The sequence below is a fragment of the Archocentrus centrarchus genome, chromosome 4 (assembly GCF_007364275.1).
Source record: "Archocentrus centrarchus isolate MPI-CPG fArcCen1 chromosome 4, fArcCen1, whole genome shotgun sequence".
NCBI lineage: Eukaryota > Metazoa > Chordata > Actinopteri > Cichliformes > Cichlidae > Archocentrus > Archocentrus centrarchus.
The window spans coordinates 25,581,778-25,603,351 of NC_044349.1; the positions used below are offsets into that span (position 1 = coordinate 25,581,778).

General features: G+C 40.3%; 1 protein-coding gene across 1 annotated transcript; it reads right to left on the reverse strand.

The window, feature by feature from the left end:
- Positions 1–1,526: 1,526 nt before the first annotated feature.
- Positions 1,527–20,056, reverse strand: cilp2 (cartilage intermediate layer protein 2). The gene is made up of 10 exons (XM_030727450.1): positions 19,853–20,056; positions 13,618–13,695; positions 12,104–12,373; positions 11,707–11,889; positions 11,086–11,241; positions 10,667–10,984; positions 10,156–10,264; positions 9,645–9,802; positions 5,199–7,627; positions 1,527–5,100 (listed from the first exon to the last, which is right to left on the reverse strand). Exons 1-9 carry the CDS (start codon positions 19,914–19,916, stop codon positions 5,211–5,213), a joined length of 3,753 nt encoding a protein of 1,250 aa, XP_030583310.1. The 5' UTR covers positions 19,917–20,056; the 3' UTR covers positions 1,527–5,100; positions 5,199–5,210.
- Between the last annotated feature and the right edge of the window lie 1,518 nt (positions 20,057–21,574).

The following is a 21,574-nucleotide window of genomic DNA, read 5'->3' on the forward strand; positions in this document are numbered from 1 at the left end:
AATGCTGTTCATAATTCAAATATAAATTAACAAAATTCCAAACGGATTTTTTTTCTGTTTATATTCCACTTGTGACCCGAGTTCTGTTGACCAATCACACTTGAGCAGACTGATGATAGTCTCATTTTTATTTCTTTTTTTTTAAATGTATCTGCAGGAAAGGAACAGAAAGTCTTGACCTGGATCTCCACTGGCTGCTCTGGAAGTCTTGGAAAACTGGTTGTTGCACCCAGAGGCTAAGTCAGCAGGCTGGCTGTTGGGTTCTGGGATCACAGTTGCAAAAGGAGTCATTACAGCATCCAAAATGTAGCGCTAATGCAGTGATTTGTAAATGCAATTAAAATGGATACAATCAAGTGTAAAGACAGGTAAAAACTGAACACCATCATCTTTTGAAAAGAATCATTATTTGTTGTACGTTCAATCTGTTTTAAGAAGCAATGCAGGTCTCCTTTTATGAAGCCCACATTTTGCATCTAAGCATAAACTGACACTTTCTTGGTTTTCTACATTACCTGTAGTCTCAGACTGAGAGACACGCTTGTTTAGTTGTGCCCTTGAAGTGCTGTGGCTTAAGAAGAAACTCTTTTCCAGAATTCTTTTTCCTAAACAGTTTTTTAACCCAATTAGAGTTAAGCAAATAGAAAACACATAAAGGACACTGTGGTTACAGTTGGTGGCAATTCCACCGCTAACACGTCTCCATCAGCATTTCTCTTCATTGCTGTCTTCTGCACAGACAGGTTTCTCTGTTACTGACGCAGTGGGATTTACGAGGAACGGTTAGTAAGGCGCCGGAGGAAGGTTCACGACCTGAAATGCACCACTGACTTAAGAAAAATGTGTTTTCCTGGCTGTGCGTGTGTGTGCAGTGATGCCAGTGTGTTTTCTTTATTTCTTAGCAGTGAGCGCAGTCACTCAGTATATTTTCTGTCAGCTTCATTTTCTGGCAGACGCACAAAGCCCCGTCATGAAGGTGTCAATGACAGTGTGGCTCAACACTCCAGTTTTCCTCCCTACTGTGATCCCTGTTGTGCAGTTTTATTACAATAATAATTCCACTGGCTGAAAATGTTGTGTGCACCAGACGTCTCACTGTGTTGTCTTATATTTCATCACCTGGAGGGTAATGGGCAAACAGAATGGAAATGCAGCTATTTTGTGTCCATAGAAAAGCCAAAGTAACAGTTTGAGATTCTGCAGGAATGTTTTAAGATGCTTGAGGGATGCAGTGAAAATCACGATTATTGTCAGAATTTTGTTGCATTTTTCCTAAAATGTATTTTATATATTTTTTTTTTATTTCTATTGTATTTTTTTTTCAGGTATGTATGTGCTTTTTATGCTTCTGTTGTAAGCTAGTGTCGTATTGTTTGTTGTAAACTGTTCTTATTGCTGTAATGCAGGCAAAGTAAATTCATCTGTTCATTTTACTTATTCAAAAATATTTATGCATATTAAATGTTTTCCAATTTTCAGAACTTTTAATGTTAAACTTATGATCTTTCACACTCAGCTCAGAGAAGATCAGCCAAAATGTTTACACAAAATCATTTATTTACAGTTTTTTGTTCATACATTTATACCAAATTTAATACAATACACAATTTACACATAAAAACTTAATTCAGAGAGAAATAAAGCATTCTGCATCTCCATGCAATAGCTAGCATTACAGCATATTATCAAGAGTTGATTTATGTAATTCTTTTACTACTCAGGATTGCTTCCTGGGGCACAGTGGCAAATATGCACCTCTCCACATACTCCGGAAAATGGTGGAAAGGTGTAAGGTTGACCGTCTTGTGAATAAATTATGATCACCCTGAGACCCTGCTGGACTGTACAGAAGAGAAAATGGATATGTCCGTTCATGCTTAAGTTACTGATAAATTGTGGATGGTTTCTGGTGGATTCAGAGACTTGTGCTTTTCCACTTTAAAGTCAAGGTTTGGCAGAAACATTTCTATGACAGAGGCAAACTCAGGTCACGTATTTTGAATAGAAATCAACTTCTCAGATTATTTTTTTCAAATATCAGTTGCCACAAAAAAAAAAAAATTGCCAAATGAATTAAAATACATGTGAAAATACCCAATTTTCAACCACTCTAGAATTCAGCACAGCTGTAGCTATACAATAGCACTACAATAGCTTTAGACATTAGTTCCCTATTGTAAGAATAATGCTCATTCTCCTCTTTGCCAGAGTTTGGAGATGATATTATTGATGGCACCCTTACTTTGATGGGTTAAACATAAAATTACAGCCAGCACCCAGTTAACTCCAGATGTCAAGCAGTTTATTTAGATGTATAAAACAAAAATACATCAAATATATGTGATACTGACTCTGAATGAAGTAAAGGGTTGCTAGTACGACTGCCAGTGAGTCAATGAGACAAACATTTTCTTTTCATTAAAAAGGAATATTTTCATCGTCTTTTATCTGGTGGATTCAGGCTTTAACTGTCTTTATTTGATTTTAAAGACTCTGGAAACTTTTTCTTGAGTGATTAAACCAAACATTACAGAGTTTCTTTAATCTCCTTTGAAGTTCCCTAAAGACAAAGTGGCTGTTTGGAGAGCACAGCTTATTTTTCCATGCAAAGCCTTACATAATGGTTTACTCAGGCTATTATTGTTACCTTGTCCTTCAAACTCTCCTGATAACTTCTTCTCATGAATAAGCCAATTCTCCTGTCAAAGCATTCCCTGAAGAAAATCTGCATTCTTCCATGTGCAACCACTTTCAAAGCTCAAGATTTTGTAAGTGATGGACTATGAGGCCAAAGACCACTAATATTTTCCCTTCCTCTTTTTTCCTATTCAGACCATACCCTGAAATGATTAAACCCATCACTAGATAATCTTGCTTCTCCTCCTTCTGATGTCTTTGGTCTAACATTTCCTTTAGTTGCTCTACATCTGTTGGGCCTTTTCAGCTGACCTCACAAACTATTGCATTTTATAGGACTTATCTCTTCCCACACCTGGATTCAATCATCATCTTTCTTACAGGGTGGATGCTGTATCTGCTGCTGGGAGATGTTTGTTTTCAACTGAACATCTGAACTGTTTATTCACAGACAGCCCACAGGCCTGCGATTAGAGAGGTCAATGATAATGCGGAAGGTTGCACAGACTGCCACTCTATAGATCACTGGAGTGATATCCTGGTGTGTGCTCTACATGGAAAGATTCACACAAGTTTGCAATGGCACCATTTACAGCATCTATCAAACTATCAAATGAAAGATATAATGCCATAAATGAACTAAGCTTTAAAAAAAAATCAGATGTTAACTGTACACAGAGCTCGGGAGCAATTTCAAAGTAAATATGTGTCCATAATACTCTTGTGCCCAATTTATTGCTGATTATTTGAGTTAAGTTTGGTTGTTTGTGAAAGTTGAACTGTTTTTACAGTCCTCAAGAGAATGTGTAATTTATTTTCTAATTAGCAGCAGGCTTATATTTACTTGTCAGCCTCTTCTGGTTTCTCCAAGGTCCATGGTGCCCCTTATTCATTTTTGGATTAGTTCAGCTTGAAGAGATTCTCCCATGGGTCTGCAAAAGCCCATATTGCAGATAAACAAGAGATTTTATCGCCGAGTATACTTCATGCCAATTACTGAGTTCAGTTAAAATAGCCAAACTGTCATTTAATATATCTATTTCCATATTTATAGGGCTGTATAGTCTACACTTATTTACATTGCTATTCATACTTACTGGGCAGGATTAATAAAAACCTGACCAGTAAACAAAGCTGCGTCACTTCTGAACTCACATGCTTAAAAAAAATCACGTTTCATTAATGGAGAAAAGGCTCCACTGAGAGTTTTGTGTCCTAATAACAAGATTGCAAACTGAAGTCAAAAAGGTTATTGGAAAATCAGCTGAGTCGTGCTACAAAGAATGAAAAAAAAAAAAGGCTTCAAGAGTCAGAGGAGAGTTACACAACAGAGTTATTTGCTGAAAATCACACAGCAACATTAACAATAAGATTCTTGTGCAAGATCTGGTACAAATACTTTAGCCACACAACATGCAACATGAAAGTTATTTAATTCACCAGCAGCACTTTTCATGTACTGATTGAAACATGCTGAATTTTAATACTTCTCAAGTTTAATGATACTTATTGCACTTCAAAATATAAAGGCAGCTTGCAAACACTTTGCCCAACAACAAAAATAAAGTTCATTTAGACCCTGAAAGAGCTTCTTACCGAGAAAGTGAAATATTGAGGAATAGATTATTATAAGTAACACTTTGTTTGGTGATGTTCTAATGTGGAATGTGCAGAGGGGGAAAGGAAATTATGTCATGCCTCCAAAAACAATTATCTTTATTTTGAACTGTCGGCTACAAGTAAGGTCCCTGCTTGTCTTGGCGACAACCTCAGTCTTGCACATTTTAAGTAAGTGTGGAAGAATGTCTGTCTGAATCACAGTTGGCAATATGGCACACTAATGAAAAACTGAGAAGCATGACTGAAAACATCCTCTGTTCCCTGGGTGGCATGCCTCACCCCACTGTCTCTTTTGCATGTTCCTCCCCTTCTTGGACAGTTTTTCAGTTTGTATAAAAAGGGTTCAGTGTCTACTGCAGACAACAAGGACCTCATGTTGGTTTCTCTCTGATCGTGAGGAAAAGCATGAGTTCAGTGGAAAGCAATGGCCAATTACCAAGTGTTAGGGGTTTACCATAGTATTTATAGTTTTTAAATTTCTGGTTTCAACTCAAGCATTCAGACGTGTCAGCAAAAACGCTCACTATGGAAGTGGAATGCCACAAATTAGATCTATAAACGTTCCAATCTCAACCATCAATTTAGTTTATTCATTCATAAAATAAGAGCAAAGCCATTTCGGTCGGTCACAGAGTTACATAAAGACAAATGATACTTGTCTTTTACCACAGAAGGGAGAAATTAATATACCAAATCCTTCAAGTAAGCATCAGACTTGATGATTTTGCTGAACTGCTGTTTGTCTCCGGTTTGTGATTTTCATAGTCAAGGGGGAATTCACACTCATTACCAGACAGACAATCTTCTGAATTTGATGCCATCGTATGGGCCTCAGCTGAAGACCTAGCAATGTAAAGAGGTAAAGACAAGAATATACAGTTATATAATTTTGATGTGAATGCCAATGTAAACACTGATCAAATTATTTTATTTCAACCTACTTTTTGTCATTTCTATTGGCGTTGCTGCATGCGCGTGGATACTCTCCTCCTGGTTGTTGAGGTGACTCTGCGATTCTGGGTGCTTCCTCGTTGCTCTGAAGGATAAGCCACCACCTGGGTGGAAGATCTCTGCACCTGCAGCCCCTCAGACTCCCTCATGTCCCTCGCCATCTGAGACAAAGTTTGACCTGGGTTGGTCTGCAGACGCTGGAACAGGCTTTCCCTGTTAATTTTCCTCTCTGGACAACTGAAGGTCAGTGCAACTCCAGAATCTGACTTCATCTCTCTGGAGAAACCATCTGAGGTGCCATCAAAGCAACGCCCAATAGCAATCTCCTTGGCCACTCTAGGATTCTGGTCTGTGACTGTGTAAATACCATAGTTGTGTCCTAAAGGGTCAACGGGTGCTAACATGGTGAACCCATGAGACTCATTGTTTTGAGCCACTGGTGGATGTTTAATGAGATACTCTTGTAGGAGGTTGTTGGTATTGATTCTGCGGCAGTTGCCTTGTGGAAGGATTGTTATGAGGGACCGATCCACCTCAGCTTGGTCAAACAACATGCCACTGCATTTGAACTCGACACATGCTGCTGAGGTATTGGCTTCTCGCATATCCCGAGTGCTGCGAATGTCTCTAATTCCATAAAGCTGGCCCTTTGTCTGTCGGTGTGTTCCACCCAGATTCCTTGACCTGACCATCACTTCTTTCTGTCCAAGAATTTTGACCTTGATGAAGCATGCCCTAAACTCTTGGGGATTAGGCCACCAGGACAGGTAGTCTCCTGTCCAGGTTGTCAAATCATTCTCCTCAAAGGGAACAACGTTGTATTCGTACTTGTCCTTTTCTACTCTAAAAAACCTGAAATGATTAGCATCAACAGGGGCATTTTCACAAGCTATTAAATTCTGATATGGATATATTGGCCCATTGGTCTCATCGAAATTGTTTTGATTGGGCTTTGCTAAGTTGATTTTGAAGGCTGTTTTCTTTAATGCTGGATCCTCATGGTCTGAACGCTGGTAGTCTATTTTATCTAGATAGGGCTGAGAGACTCCAATAATGTTTGGATTCATCTTTGGGGAGGAAGGAGCTGCCTCCAATTCCTCCCCACCCAGCATTGCTGTGACATAAGCTGTGTAAGCATCAGGCCTCTGGGCATCACAGAAAGCTGGTAAACAGGCCCCATTGGGTCCTGTTATGACACTGTCAAAGCGGCCCCATGCCCTGGGATTAGAAGAATAACCAGGCTTGGGTTCCAAGTTTATCAAGCTAATTACAACACCCTCCAGCTGTTCATTAGGTAGGAACTTGTCGCTCATGTAGGCACGAACTTTGACATAGCAGCGTCGATTTTCAGGTACGTCTAAATTGAAGAGTCTCCGTTCTCTGATTTCCATGTTGCCTATAAGGAATGTCCGCTCTTCGCGCTTGTTCCTTCCATGACCACCGGTAGTTGGCGTGCTGTAGGAAAAGTCACTCTCCTCTTCCCAGACTCCTGTGTCTGGATTTAAAGACCACAGTTTCATTTGGGGTATGTGCTCTTGCATTTTGACATGCTGTGTGTCCAGGAGGACTTGGACTGCTCCAGCTCCAAGTACCTCCTTGTTGGTTTCATCTCTGAAGTCCACAGAGAACATGCCATAGGTCCTCAAAGGGAGCATGTCACCTTCATCATCCACAAAGTTAAGGTCGCCAGGGGTCGCTGCTGCTGTAGTGATGTTTCTTGGGTCGATGAATGTGACACTGGCTTTGACAGTCCCCTCGTAGATCTCTCCATTATCCTTATGGAAAGAATTAGGTGGAATGACTAACTGCCCTATAGGATCTTCACCTTTAATTTCTCCAAGGTTAATAGAATTGATCTCTCCTGCATTGATATCAATCGGTGGTTGCTTTCTCATCACTTTAACATTGTGGTAAATAGATCCACCTTTCTTGTCAAAGATGAAAACCTTAGGAGTGTCAATAACCTTTTGAGCAGGATCGACAAAATTTACTACTAATCTCTGTGTGTCAGGGGTAATCTGTAACGTGAAGCCTCCTTGGTATCCAGTGGTACCCACTCTCTCTTTACCAATGTAGATGTGCCCAAAACGCAGAGGCTCATCATTGTCAGCTGTAACTACTCGACCACGAACCAACACAGTCGGCTGCACACACTTCTGACAACCACACTGTGTCACAGCACGGATGGGGAGGCTGTAGCTACCACAGTCAATAATTCGACTTTCCATATTTTTAATTCCGCAGCAGAATCCAGCTCCATCTCTGCAACGCATATCAAAGTCTAGGGAACCAGCACATTTGTTGTGCGGGCAGCGGCCAGCATTGTAGTACTTGGAGTTGGTCCCAGGTTGAACACAGTCCATGGGTAGTCTGATGAGATGTGTTTCAGGGGTAGAATTGCATGCTGGTGTTCCTTTCTCTGTGAATTAAACAATAAATGGCATTAAGCTTGTTTTGATATGGCATATAAAAACCAAATGACAATGACCATAAATGTCATCTGATGTACAAAAACCTGGAAAGGTTACTTTTTGTCATGATGAAAGAAAAATTGCAACAAAGTTCAAACCGACTGCGGCGTAATGGCACTTTGACACTGATTTGGTTTAGGAAGTGAATGCAGACTTAATATATTGAAATCAGGCCTGTTTAAGTTCTATTTCCTCTATCTGCTCTTGAAAATCTGTCAAATATAACATCTAGTATGAAAATAAAAGGACTGGTTTGTGGATAGTTACATGTTGATTTATAAGCATAATGTGGAAAGTGTATAGTGACTAACTTTGGAACTTTGAATACAACTATTTATGCCCTTTTTTCACACATGGATGCTCACATTTTAAACACAGTATACACAAATGCACAAGGTCTACATGGCCTGAAAGTGCATGTGAGTGGCCAAGCTGAATTGTGAAATGTGCATGAAATGGTAATTAGACTTCAAGCTAAAGAAAAGATTACCAACCATCCAACTGGGAGCTGAAAAGAACGAGCGATTTTTCAGCAAGCCACCGGCAGCATAATTATTATGCATGATATCATGGTGGCTTGCAGTTAAGTATCCTTGTCAAACTCCACATTTCCCACATAAGTCAGTAACTGCAAACACATGAAGCAGTGTGATTTGTGGAAAATATAATCACCGTATTGCTGTATTGTTTCCTTTTATCATAAACAATATAACTTATAATCACCTGAACTGTTGTAAACATGCTGTATTATCCAAATTAAACTTCTGCAAACGGGGGTGAAAAAAAATATTGGGATGAAGGCATGTTTATCATCCAGCTCTGAGGTGCAGGTGTTGTTCTGCACACATAAATTGTCTCCAGCCATAATGACTTTTGGAGTACAGGGATTTGTCTGTTCCCTGGAATTGATTGCTTTAGCACTGTTCCATGAAAAGCCTGTTTGTTAATCTGTGTCTTAACTAACAAGCACCTGGAGAATTTAAGCTGTGTATGTGTAGTTTTCCCACATGGATGTGGAAAGACATACTTGTCTGACTGAGAGAGAAAACAGAATTTATTGACAATCTTAGGTTTCATCTCAACACTGGGTGTTCTGGAAAAATTGGTTTTGAGGTTATACAGTGTCCCGAGTCCTCTCACACAATAAAGAATCCCTGTTTAGAAAGCTGTAGTTTCAACCAATGTAAACACAATAAAAACCTATTCCTCCAGGCTCAGCCAGATTGTAAGACTGATATTTTTCATTTTCTCATGTTGGGTTTTTTTTTTTTTTTTTTTTCAATGACAGATAGTCTATTAACTGACTTTCCTCTCTCCTTCAGCTGTAAGCCACTGTGGTTTCGTTTGATTCCTGTTAATGCGTAGACATGGCTCATGGATGACTTGGTTTGAGCTCAGCACTGACATTCCTCTTTAACTGTGTATTCAATCTCTGAGGCAGCTGCTCTTTATACAGTAAAATTGTGGTTGTTTGCTTTTTGTCAGTGGTTATACTTGAACCAGTGCAAGACATTGACTAAACGCGTCATTGTCAAATGCACTGGGGTAGTGGCCATCCTGAGCTATAATCCCTGTGTGCCGCTTTCTATCATCATACTAAATTATTTCCTCTCATTCTGATGAAGATGAATTACATCGTACTAGAAGTTTGCTTTTTTTTTTTTTTTTTAACTTAAGCGCTACCTTGAAACCCTGAAAAGAAAACTTGTATTTGGGACTCTGAATACAGTATATGCACTATATACCTTTTTCCAAGGGGTAGGTATCTGTTATTCTGTCAGCAAGATTACAAAAATACTACTAGTCTGCATTTGGTGCAGAGGTGAAGTATGAGCAAAGAAAAAAAAACCTACTTTTGGTGCAAATTGAGATCAGTATCTTCCATTTCAAAACAAAGAAATGGGGCATTAGCTTAGGCAGAGGATGTGGTTTTTGAGGGCCTTCTTGTTCCGGTACTATACATACCAATTACAGCAAGGAAAGCGGGGGAGGATTTGATGCTTCCTGCAGGGCTGCTGGCTTTGCAGTAATACTGTCCTGCCTGCTCTGGCTTCAGATCTCGCAGTACAAGGTCCTCGTCATATTTGTACACCTTCCTCTCCAACAGAGTCCCATTGTGATACCTTGATAAACAGTTAAACAAACAGAGAGAGAGTGATTTGTGTTTTACTTTTCCTGTGGAAAATTTATTGAATTTTGATCAGGCAAACAATGTCATAAAATGCTGCTGGTTATAATACCAGTTTTACTCATGTGGATGATTTATGCCGAAAAAAAATCCCTGTGCAATGATTTGAATGTAATGGTGAACATGAAGAGATTTATCCAATGACAGTGCCCTATAGAGCTCATGTTTTGGTTTTAGGGCCTGTCATTTAAAAACTGTGCATTTCACAATATGGAAGTTTGAGAAGAGATCTGGCTATTTTTTGAGTGTTATGCTATGATAATGTGCCAACAGTGATGTTCATCTCACCAGTAGTATTTGTCAGGTGTTGGTGATCCTGTTGCCTTGCAGCATAACAGCACCCGTCCTCCCTCATAACGCACTTTGTCCTCTGGGTGCGTCACAATGTATGGCTTTTCTGTGGACAGCAGAATAAAGCAAATCATCAAGACTTTACTCTGATTGTCGTGAATAGTGCCGCAGGTCATAGAGAGCTCATAAAATTCAAACATTACATTTTATTCGCCCGTTGGCCTCTGAGCTTATGAAAAATGATTGTTGAGGGAATTGCAGCTCAGGTCTATTTTTATTTGGTTTCCATGCAACCCAGTAACTGCTCAAACTATGTAAAGTCTTACAATAGTCCAGACTGTTTATTTTGTAGCCTTGTCAATTTCCTGTTTTCAGTCGTCTAAGAATATGATTAAAGGATTTATAGACTCTGTGGAATAATAATAATGTCAGTCTCATAATAATAATACCTATTTTAAGAATAATCCAAAAGTATTCAATAGCTATTCTCTCATTTATCTGCACTCACCAGCTGATCTGAGAACAGCCTGTGCCCAGGACACGCCTGTGGTGTTACTGGAAGTGGAGACAGTGATAGGGGCAAACTTTTCCTTCTTGATGGTGATTAGAGTTGAGCTGGAGGAGCAGATTCCTAAGATCCTGAAGTGACCCTTGGCATCTGTATGGGCACGGATGACCTTAGGATGGCTGGCTAGCGACACAAAGGCTCCTGCCACAGGGACACCAGTCACACTGTGGACATCTCCATGCAGCACGTGGCCTTTGCACACGCAGTGACTGCAGTCTTCGCTGGGATGGCCTTCAGTGCACACATACTGGCATTTGGCTTTTGTGAGGGAGGCATAGAGATGTAAGCGCATACTGATCTAGACACCAAAACAAAAAAAAATGCCCCACAACAGCTAAATGCAGCGTCACTTTGCATACCTGGGCATGGACTCTTTCCACATTTCTGGATTTCAACAGGCCGTCCCACACACTGTACTGTCGCTGAAGTCCTTACACATGTCCTTCTCCTAATCCTACGACCTCCACCACAGGTCACTGAACATGATCCCCAGCGACCCCATGGACTCCAGTTAGCTACAAAAATACACAGTAGAAGTAAGTTTGTACTCATCATCAAGCTGATTGTTAACACTTTTGTGCTGCACTGTGGGCTCTAAAAAGATTTTAGCTGCAGTTAAAACTTTATTTAAACAGCTGGCTCAATCAATAAGACTGCCGTGGAGAAGGCTGCCTGAAACCACACAGCAGATTTACACACATTTACAATGTCAAAACCTTTATCAAACTAAAGGTTTTAATACAACAGTTTCACATATAATAATGGTACAAGCAAATTCATTCACAAAGATGAGAAATATTTTATTCACTCCCCTTTTGACTGTTCTGAAAAGAAGACTGTGAGGAATTCACCAATAAAAAGTGACATTATGAATCACTTTGCTGATTAAAATGGTTTCGTGCAGTGTAGTTGAAGTCACATAGTCTCTACAAAGGTTACGGTACTGTCAGATTTTGCTGTGGTTGATTTTTGGGTGTTACCTGTGCATGGAGGGGTGGTGCACTCTCTCCTCTCTGAATGGTGACCCTGACATGCTGGCACCAACAGCAGAGGCATGGCCTGAGCGCTCACACATTTCCTCCGGCGGACTTGGACACCCACATCATTACAAACAGTGGTTGAACAAGGACCCCACTCACTCCAGTCAGTCCAGTAGCTCTGCACTAAAAACACATTACAGTGGACAGTGTGACATCTTAATCTTGAAAGATTTAATTATACACCATATTAAAGTACAATGTTTAATATACACACCAAGAGGCATTCTTATTATCGAGTCCTGGTTGCAGCCAGTGTTTTGGGAAAATATTTGCCTAAATATTCATATTTGTGAAGTTAAAAACTTTCACAGCCCTGAGTTGCTGTAATCAGGGTTACCTGGGGGGCACTGGAAGCGAACATGGTAGTTAGAACAAATGCGGCCGTGTGGTTGTTCTTTGTTGATGCACCAGAATCCTTTCTCCAGACTAGAATGGACCACTTCCCCTGTATCTGCTGCTGCCACCCAGTCTGTAGTACGAGCTTCCATGGCTGTAGGCCGTGCACAGATTCTCTCTCTGTAATAGAAACGGATCGCCTCCAGACGCTCATAGTCTCCATTTCCCCCAGGATGGTCAATGTTGAACCAAGATGTCCACTCAGTCACGCCTGGAGGCATATGAAGGTAAGACATGGATGAAAACCATAAAAATAGAACATTAAAAAAAACTAATAATTCTGCTGAGGAGGTTGGAGCTAGTTTTACATGTGGAGACACTGTCAAGAATGAAAAAAGGGCTTAAATAGCAGGGATGGGTTACAAGCTTTAAGAGGTCTGCAACTGTCAGCTGAAACTGAGTTCATACATGCCAGGGAGCTTTGTATTGTCAAGAATCTTTCTGTGCCCCCTGGCTTGAGTCATGGGGCACGTTGTCTAGTTTTACATGTGTGGCATGTTCTGAAACCTGAGAAATTTCCTACTGAGTAACGCGAGGAATTTAAAATAAAAGGAATCCATTATGGAGCTGGTGGAGGGAATATGTGTTACAGACAGCAGTTTCTAAGCTTTAGAAACTGCTGTCGTTAAACTTTGGTTATGAAGCAGATCCTGGAAAGCTGCCAGCTATGTTAACAGTGAATGAAAGAAAGCAACTTTTAGTGTCACATCTTTGTCTGTTCTTCATAACTGCTGAAATAATTATGATATAGAATGATCACACTGAGCTGCAAAACAACCCTTTCCCCATATGTAATTATAGTCTTTGTAACTCAGAGTCTTTGTTTTACTTTACTGAGTAGAAACACAGTTTCCATAACAACAGGACTTTAGGGAAATAAATAGGAATTATTATGTTGCACTGAGTGATTTGTAGTTAGCTGTGGGTCTCAGCTTGAGCCCTGTTTTTATTTGTTTACATTATGCCATTGATAATCCATAATTAGCCATTAGGATTGTAGCCAAGGATGTCTAGACAGCATCACTGGGTTACTTTGATTCTGAGGAAAACTTAAAAACATAATGAAACTCGGGCAGAGTTAAAAAGGCATCTTTTTTCTATTATTCCCGAGCAGATGTATTTTTATAAGCAATGGACACCATACAAAGACAAGACACACTGAGTCTAAAATGATGTCTAGGCTTCATGCCTGTGAGTTTAAAGCTGAGTTATGACTCTGTGAAGGAGTAAAATCTTTGAGGTAAAATCTTTGTCAGGCACTAAAGGATTTACTTTGAATCCTTAAAGTTTGAGTCACATCCGTGAGTAAGACTGCTAAATCAGCAATAACGAACTTACTGATATTTTTACAATACTGGCAGGGATCCACATGCACTATTGCTTTCAGCTGATGCTTAAAATCTCACAGTTTGAAAACCTCTGCCAGAGAATTAGCTCTTAACCTTGCTCCGGTACCTGTTGTCGCTGAGTCAGTGTACGTGTTGAAGGCCACTCTCCTGCGCTTGTCTGACTGGCTCTCGGTCCTCACAGATCCTGCACACACACAGGAAAACAGCTGGGTATAGAGCAAGCTTAGACTTCGTCTTTATCTTTGACTTATAAAGGTCTCTCCTTAATTCCCAAGATGATCCTAGAAGTCTTAGTTGTATACATTCATAGATGTGTTTGCTCTTTCTTTATGGCAAGAAGACTTCCTGCTAAAATGGCAGCAAACTGAAGATTTATTCTTATTTCTTTCTCTCTAACATAAGCATTCATCAGTCTCTATCCGTCACGCTTCTTTTTTCCTGTATTTCTCCTCTCCATCTTCTCTATCTTCTCCTTTATCATAGCTGTTCTTCAGCAACAGCAGTCTCTAACCCCTGCTTTCAAACATCCTCTCCATCTAGCATCTCCCCCAGTAATCTTTGTCGTACGTCTTTTCATCCTTCAGAACTTCTTGTCGTCCTCTGGCCTCCTCTGGTTGAGGATGCTAATCAACCTCCAGCTGAGACAAATCAGTGCATGCAGAGTAATCTGTTATTCTATGCAGAGGCCTTGTTCCATCACCTCACTCTCGCTCAAACATGTACAGGCAGCAATTTCATGCCATTTTTTTTTTTTAATTAGAAGGATATATGACAATACAGCATGTATACACGTTTTGCACACACACTGTATGCCTATATCACTAAGTCAGTTTTACATCATCTTCTGTTTAATGCATTCATACACACAACAGTTGATGCAAGTAGAAACCTTTTAGAAAGAAAAAGATATTAAAGCTGGCATTTACTGTAATTTTGTCTCTGATTTGTTAAACATGCACTGTACATTTTCACACACGCTTTGATGTGCAATGATTCATTTTCCTGCAGTACAAATTTTTATGTTGCCAAAACGCGTCAGTTGTTTGCTTGACATTTCTTTTTTCACTTGAAACTCTGAGAAGAAATGTGAAATGAGGCCATGCGGAAAAAATAAATGTCAGTCTGTGACAGAAACAAAAAGTAGCTTATGTCACTTCAGTGTGTGTTTGTGCGTGTGTGTGTGTATGTGTAATATGTGTGCAAGCACTTAGGACTTTGGGAGAGACACTGCTGAGTTTACGAGCAGAGACGCCAAGCGCAGAGAACAGTATCGATCCCAGCCCCCGCTGGTTTTACAGCTCACTTCAAGTCTTTATTTTCATGCCAGCACATTTCTTTTCAAGCGTTGATGGTTTTTGATAGATTTACCAAAAGGAGGCTATCAGCTCCACAGAACACGCATCAACTTTACATTTTAGGGTAATGTAGACTGTCAGCTGACCTTCATGGTTGTTGATTTTTTTTATGCCATTGGCTTCAAAAACCATTGATAACTTTCCAGATCCGCTTTGTCTATCTGATACACTGGAATGACTTGATAAACAGAAGCAAATGTTTTCACACTGATCTGGTGAGCAGATGTGGTTCTGCCTGTAGATTCAGTTGAGTGAATCAGCTCAAATAGTTTTTTTTTTAACACAGTTTTTCTTTTGTCTCCTGAATTATGTGTCTGTCCTGGTTACATTTTGAAAATAGCACACTTTTTCCTGCTGGCTGATCCCTGTTGATGTTCAAAAATCACAATTTTTAAGTGTTGACACAAGGCATGCTCTATTATTTCCTTAAGAATTTGCTGGAGAGCATGCACAAAGAAGCCTTTTGTTTCATTTAATTAAAACTGAATTCCACTCTTGTGGTTAGTTAATAACACTCCCCACTCTGAAGTGCAACTTACTTCCAAGAAGTTCCAAAACAGTATTTCAGCTCTTGTTACATAACATTTTTCTTTCCTTTTCACAGCAAAGCAAAGGAAATTCACAGCAGAACTCGTGATTATCATTTCAAGACATCTGATAATGACGAAAATGAACTCACAAACAATTCTTCGGATTTTATGGGGTGACTAATGGTTTTAGAAAGCAGAAAGAGGAAACCCAGATTAGCTACAAGAGAAGGCAAACGTTGGAGTAGTGACCTCAGTTATGGGAGGGATGAACTGGCTTGGCTCCCACGGCACACTCACAAAGCTTATTGTGCTTTTGAGGGACATGTTAACACTTTATGAATTTTAAATGCTGAGTGATTTTATTGGTGCACTGCTTCATGCAGCTGGTATGTGAGCAAATTTACCTCATCAAGAGGTAAGTAACACACGTTTTTCAAGCCAACAGGAGCAAGGTTAGAACTTATGATTTCCTTTTTACCCTTTAGAAAAATACACCGTAAAGGGACTCACTGGTGCACTATACCTTGCTCATGTGCTCTTTGTGGGTTTGGTTTTGTGGACAGAAATGTCTTTACACTTTTGACTTTTTTACAGCTACTGTCACACAACCAAAAACTTGTGTATGTTGCTTCTGATTTTCTAAGTAAACGGCCCATTTGGTGCTTGTCAAATCACTGCTGAATAATAAACCTACTTTATGACATAACAGCCCTGTGGTTTAGCTTTGTTTAGATCACATGGTTAGGCTTAGGAAATAGTCGTGGTTTGGTTGAAATGAGAGGCTGCCCTCTTAGAAACAACTGCATTAATCATTTCATAATGAAATATGTTTACATTCAAGTGCCAAAGATCTCTGGCAGTTTTAGTCAAGCTCATTGTGACCCTCATAAACCATGGACAAGGTAACAAGATAGCTGCACTGATATATTAGGCTAGACCTGCATCCTTTTCCACATATAGCAACATGGTAAGTTCCTGAATACCAAGCAATGTCAGTTAAATGTTTGAAACATAGCCACTGGATTACTTTTCAGCCATTGATGCTTCATTGTCCTCTTTATCCACCATCAGTCTGTTGTGACAACTGCAAGTCTTATTTTAGAGAAGTAGCTTTGGATTTAATGATTTACGTCACAGTTGTTCATTCTGAAATACAGCCGGTTCACTTACAGCCTGGCTGCACAAAGGCAAATCTTCTATTAATAAGCCCTGGTGCTTTTGTGAAGGACAGCCTCGCTCTCCTTCGCATCCTGAGTGAGAATTTTCTGCTTTCGCCAAAACCTAATAAAAAGCTGCTGAAGAGTGGAACTGGGGGAAAATAGAGGACTTTATGAAGTTGCACCCAAAACGGTTTCACTCATATTAGGGAGGTATGGTTGTGCCAGGTGCGTGCTGGCAGACAGATGAGTCTTAAATAGAAAATCTGGATCCTGTTTATAATATCCCATATCCTTACAAGAAGGAGAAGATGTAAAAACACCATCCTCCCTTTTCATGTTACATAACCTACTGGACAAAGCAAGGCTCGCTCAAAGAATGAGGTTGTGCATTATTTGTTGATGTAGCTTCGGCTCAGGCTCAGGAGTGTGCATCAGTTGAGCAAGTTAAAAACAGAGGTATTCCATGCATGAACTGTGTATGCATTGTGTGTGTGGCCCTGTGTGTGTGATGATCCATTTGCCATGTCATCTGGAAGCTGTTTATGAGTTTGGCCAGCTCCTTAGCTGAGGTGTATGTGGTTTTCAAAAAGTCTGGTCTTTCTGTCAGTGTCTATCTCTTCCTGTACCCCAAAGTTTCTCATTCTCAAAAGTCTCTCAAAGCTCATAAACATGTGTAGTTTCTTAAAATCAGCAGTTTTGTCCATGACATTAACTAATGATGGAAATCAACCACGTGATTTAAGGATTTACAAAAGTATAACAGAGGATTTGTGTATTTAAAGGAAGGTATTTGTGGAACAATGCATTGTTTCCTTGATACTATTAAAAACAGTTGGGCAGTGTTGAATTTCCATCTAACAAAAATATCTGCAAGTCCTTGCTTGAACTTCTCCACCTGTGCACAGGTACGGAGCCAAAAGCTGAAAGCTGAATATTTACTGATTAGCCCTGCAGTGAATAATTTGTTGGAATCTCTTGTGTCTCGTGTGACACGAGTAGAAAAAAAGAAAAGAAAAGAAAGATGTGATATGGCTCACAGAATCTCATTAAAGTGAATTTGCGCCTTTTTGTTTGATCCATTGTAATTTCTGTGTCAGTCATTAAAGTCAGCTGGCCAGACAGCTCTGTGTTTTATAGCAGACAGTGGTCAGCATCTGGAGAACTAGCTCTGCATCTGACTCACAAAAGCTCTCCAGCTACTCACCAACTATTTTGGCTTTGCCTGAAAATTATGCAGAGAAGAGAAGAGAAGAGAAGAGAAGAGAAGAGAAGAGAAGAGAAGAGAAGAGAAGAGAAGAGAAGAGAAGAGAAGAGAAGAGAGAAGAGAAGAGAAGAGAAGAGAAGAGAAGAGAAGAGAAGAGAAGAGAGATTTACACTCAGAGGTGGTAATACCACTGTGTTCCCCTCTGAGTTACAGTGGGCATTCAGCAGCAGCTGCCAACTTTAAATAGAAAAACAGCCCATAAACCTCTAAGCTCTAAGGTGTGTGGAGAGAGTGACTGAGAAACAAGGCAAGGAGAGAACGTTTGATGGAGTAGGACAGGGAGAAATAGGTAGAGAAAGGTGAAGGAGGGAGTTTGATTGAGGGAGAGACAGAAGGGAGAAAGGTGGGGAAAGTATTTTGTGAGGAAATACCTGAGGGAGACAGATTAGAAACAAAAGGCGAACAGATGAAGACGAGTGGACAGATGGAGACATACAGTCATTACTTTAGTGGTGGACTGAATACAGTTAGAAGGGTTGAGCTGGTCATCAAAAGTGAAAAGGAAAGAGTGAAATGCTGGCCAATTTGACAGTGGAAAAAAGAGAGCAGTAAAGTAATTTTACCTGTGTCCTTATTCCTCTTTTTATTCCATTTTGTCATTTAGCTGAGCACAAACCCAGCAGGTGGAAAAGTGGGCCACTGGGTTTGTGATTATTGCACCTTGTTTCTAAGGTGATGGGGTTTATATCTTTAGGGACTGCTCACACTGTTAGAGGGTGAAATAAGGACAAAATGCACCACCTTACTGCAAGATGTGGATGTACTGCTAAAAGAGCGTGGCATGAGATGTAAAAATTTTACAGTCCATTTTAAGGTCGGAGTGTTCTGTTCAGTCAGAGTCAATATGAATCACCATTTATGCATTTACTTTCACTGGCCTCTAATCTTGTGATATACTCATCAGTAAATGGCACAAAGCCGCTTGCACAAGACATTTACGACTCAGAGGCCTCAGAGCCCAACAAGACATGGAGACTATTAAGGTGTATTCACACTCGTTTGCTTTTATGAACTGCCAGCTCCCTCACTTTAAAAAAAAAAAAAAAAAAAAAAGTTAATGTGAAGCAGCTGTAAGGCGAACAGAAAGTGACAGCTCTGGAAAAAGCGCTGCTACTGGTGTCATTCAGGAAGAATGGCAAACTTTCAGCGGACGATAAGAGTGAATTTTGCTGGGAAGAACTTCTAATCTCATCTGGAAGGAACTGCATTGTGCTAATGTCTGCAGATAAACAAAGCTTAACCAGCATTAAAAACTGCGCGCTACTTTAGGAAGCTAGTGCTAAAAACTCTAATCTTGAGCTGGATCTTGGTCAAATGATAAAAGCCAGACACATTTTCGATAAAGCAGGCCTTCTGTTTGCTGATAGTGGCGCCTAATGTACTGAAGCTTGTGACTATGAAAACGAAGAATGTGCCACCACTGCTGTCATCAATAAGACCTTTTTGTTATTGAACTACACCACAGGGAGAGTTTTTATGACCTGCTCGTCTTAAACTCCATCGACATGTGTTCTTAATCATGCTGGTGAAACATGTTGGTGTCTTAACATTAGCGATTTAGAAATAAACGGGTAATGGGACAGTCTTATCACACATTTCCATCACTTCAAAAGATTTTACTTTGACTTGCATTCTGCATTGCTGGACACTTACTTTACCCATAACTTCTACTTGCCTAGAGGAAGGTGATTTTGATAATAGATTAATGTCCCAACAACATAAGTAAATCAAGTACACTCACACACTAATCATGCACTACTCTTATCACACGAGCTCATCTTCAGACATTTGTCTAAATTCTTCCAGCATCCTGCTCTGACATCCTCAGGGAAAAACACACTTACAGACAGTAAGTGTAGAAAACTCTGCACTTACTGTCAGTTGTGTTGCACATGTGTTAGTACTCATAAACTGGCCCCTCTTTCTTATGTGATTATGATTAGAGAGCTGAAAATTTCTTGGGCTTGTGTTATTCTGGCATTGATTTTTAAACTTAATAATAATAATAGGTCAATCGTCAGTCTTCACTTACCTTGGCCCACAGCCACCGAGGCCAGGAAAGACAGCAGGAGTGCCACCTTATTTAATCCCAACATTGTGCTGGCACCTTCTGTAAGAGATGACTCTCTACAGCATCGATGTAAACTAATTCAGCTCTCAGCTGAACGCAGCTACTTCGGGTCCCCAGGTGTGAGTGAGGCTGCTGTTTGGGCAGACTCTTGCCTCCACTCCTTCTTGTGAGTTGAGTTGCTGGGTTGGAGACAGGAGCTCGGCCGTTTTTAAAAGAAGGGGCACCAGGACTGCACACCAATCCAGCCCCTCTCTCCTCACCATTGGCCAGTGAAATGTAACATCTGGGTCCCCCATATCATCGTCCAAAAAAAAAGGTAAGGGTATGGTGGGGGTAGAGAGGGAAAGGCTCACACACAGGGAAATAGAAAGTGAACGTGTACATGTGTCTGTGGTTACTGAAATTAAGAGGGTGTTTTCCTCTTCTTCTAACCACTGTATCACAATTTCTGTCTTATTTAAAGAATCATTTATACTTGTTTAACTTCAGGGTTGCATTGTTTTGTAGCCACCCCCCCATCCCACCCCACCCCCACCCCCTTTGCACCAGTGTATACATATTTAGCTGCAGAACAGGTGTGTGCCTTCATGTGTGTGTTTCCATCTTTAAACCTCTATTCTGGTTTCTGCGTGTGTCTTGTCAAGTGAAGAATTTTAGAACTGGAGTTCTGGATGCTTCAAAAGTCTATTTTTATTTTTCTGTTGCTTTTTTAGGCGTTCAAAACATGAACGACTAGCTGACACAATACATTTTCTTGTGATTTATGATACTAACTCAAGACTGTGCTTATAAATAACTGAAGAAGATTAGAGTTATCTTCAGTAAATTGTCATGTCTTTCGCTGCCCCCCCCCCCCCCCCCCCCCCCCCCCCCCCCCCCCATCTGTGTTCCCTCTGTCTTACCAGCAGACACGGGACAGTGCCAGATGTTGCTCTCCCTCGGGTTCAACTTCTGGTTCAGTTTTGTAACTCTTTAGCAGTTGCTGATTGCTGGGTGATGCACTGCCAAAGAGTGGAAGTGGCGTCATATGGCATGCCATTCAGGAAAGTCCTCGGAGTGCAGACACGAGACATGCTTATGAGGTGCAATGTACTTGGGTTCATTTACAGGATGTGAAGTGTTTCTGTTTAGCAAAGATGCTCGTAAAAGCCATGGAAATTATAAACACTAATTAGGTTCAAATCTTTAAAATCCTACTGGGTTAGAAAAAAAAAAAGAGTCCCTAGAGCCATCTTGATAAAGGCTAAAGAGAAGTTCAGAATTTAATGTTCAATTTATAAGTTGAAAAGTTTAGAGATTTACTGTATGTTAAAGTTCAATTTTGAAACAAATTATGTGCTTCCACTGCTAAGCTAATTGCTGGTTACTGTTCAGATTAAAAATGTCTTGTATGTACATTATAATGACACATGAATACAACACACGCCTAAAGATTGCACCGGTGCTTTCTGACCCTGCTAACTGCACCAGCCACCCACCGTCAGCCCTGGCTCCCTGGCACATAAAACTGGCTAAGAAGATTGTAAGGTTTCAGATGTTAGGTGAGCTGTTAGCAGCTCCACCAAACAAACAAGTCCACAAAATAAATACAGATTTGTGTATCAGAACTTTGTTTTTCCTTCTTTCCTCTCCCATTAATCATCTAATGGCCTCCCACATTTTTCTTGTGACCCGTTGGACAGG

Bases quoted from the DNA above. Each gene is read 5' to 3' on its own strand.
- cilp2 (XM_030727450.1), bottom strand. From the start codon at position 19,916: ATGTTGGGATTAAATAAGGTGGCACTCCTGCTGTCTTTCCTGGCCTCG. The intron at 12,374-13,617 runs GTACCGGAGCAA...ATATGCCTCCAG, and splicing joins CACTGACTCAGCGACAACAG to GCGTGACTGAGTGGACATCT. The intron at 10,985-11,085 runs GTATGCAAAGTG...CCCTCACAAAAG, and splicing joins TGGAAAGAGTCCATGCCCAG to CCAAATGCCAGTATGTGTGC.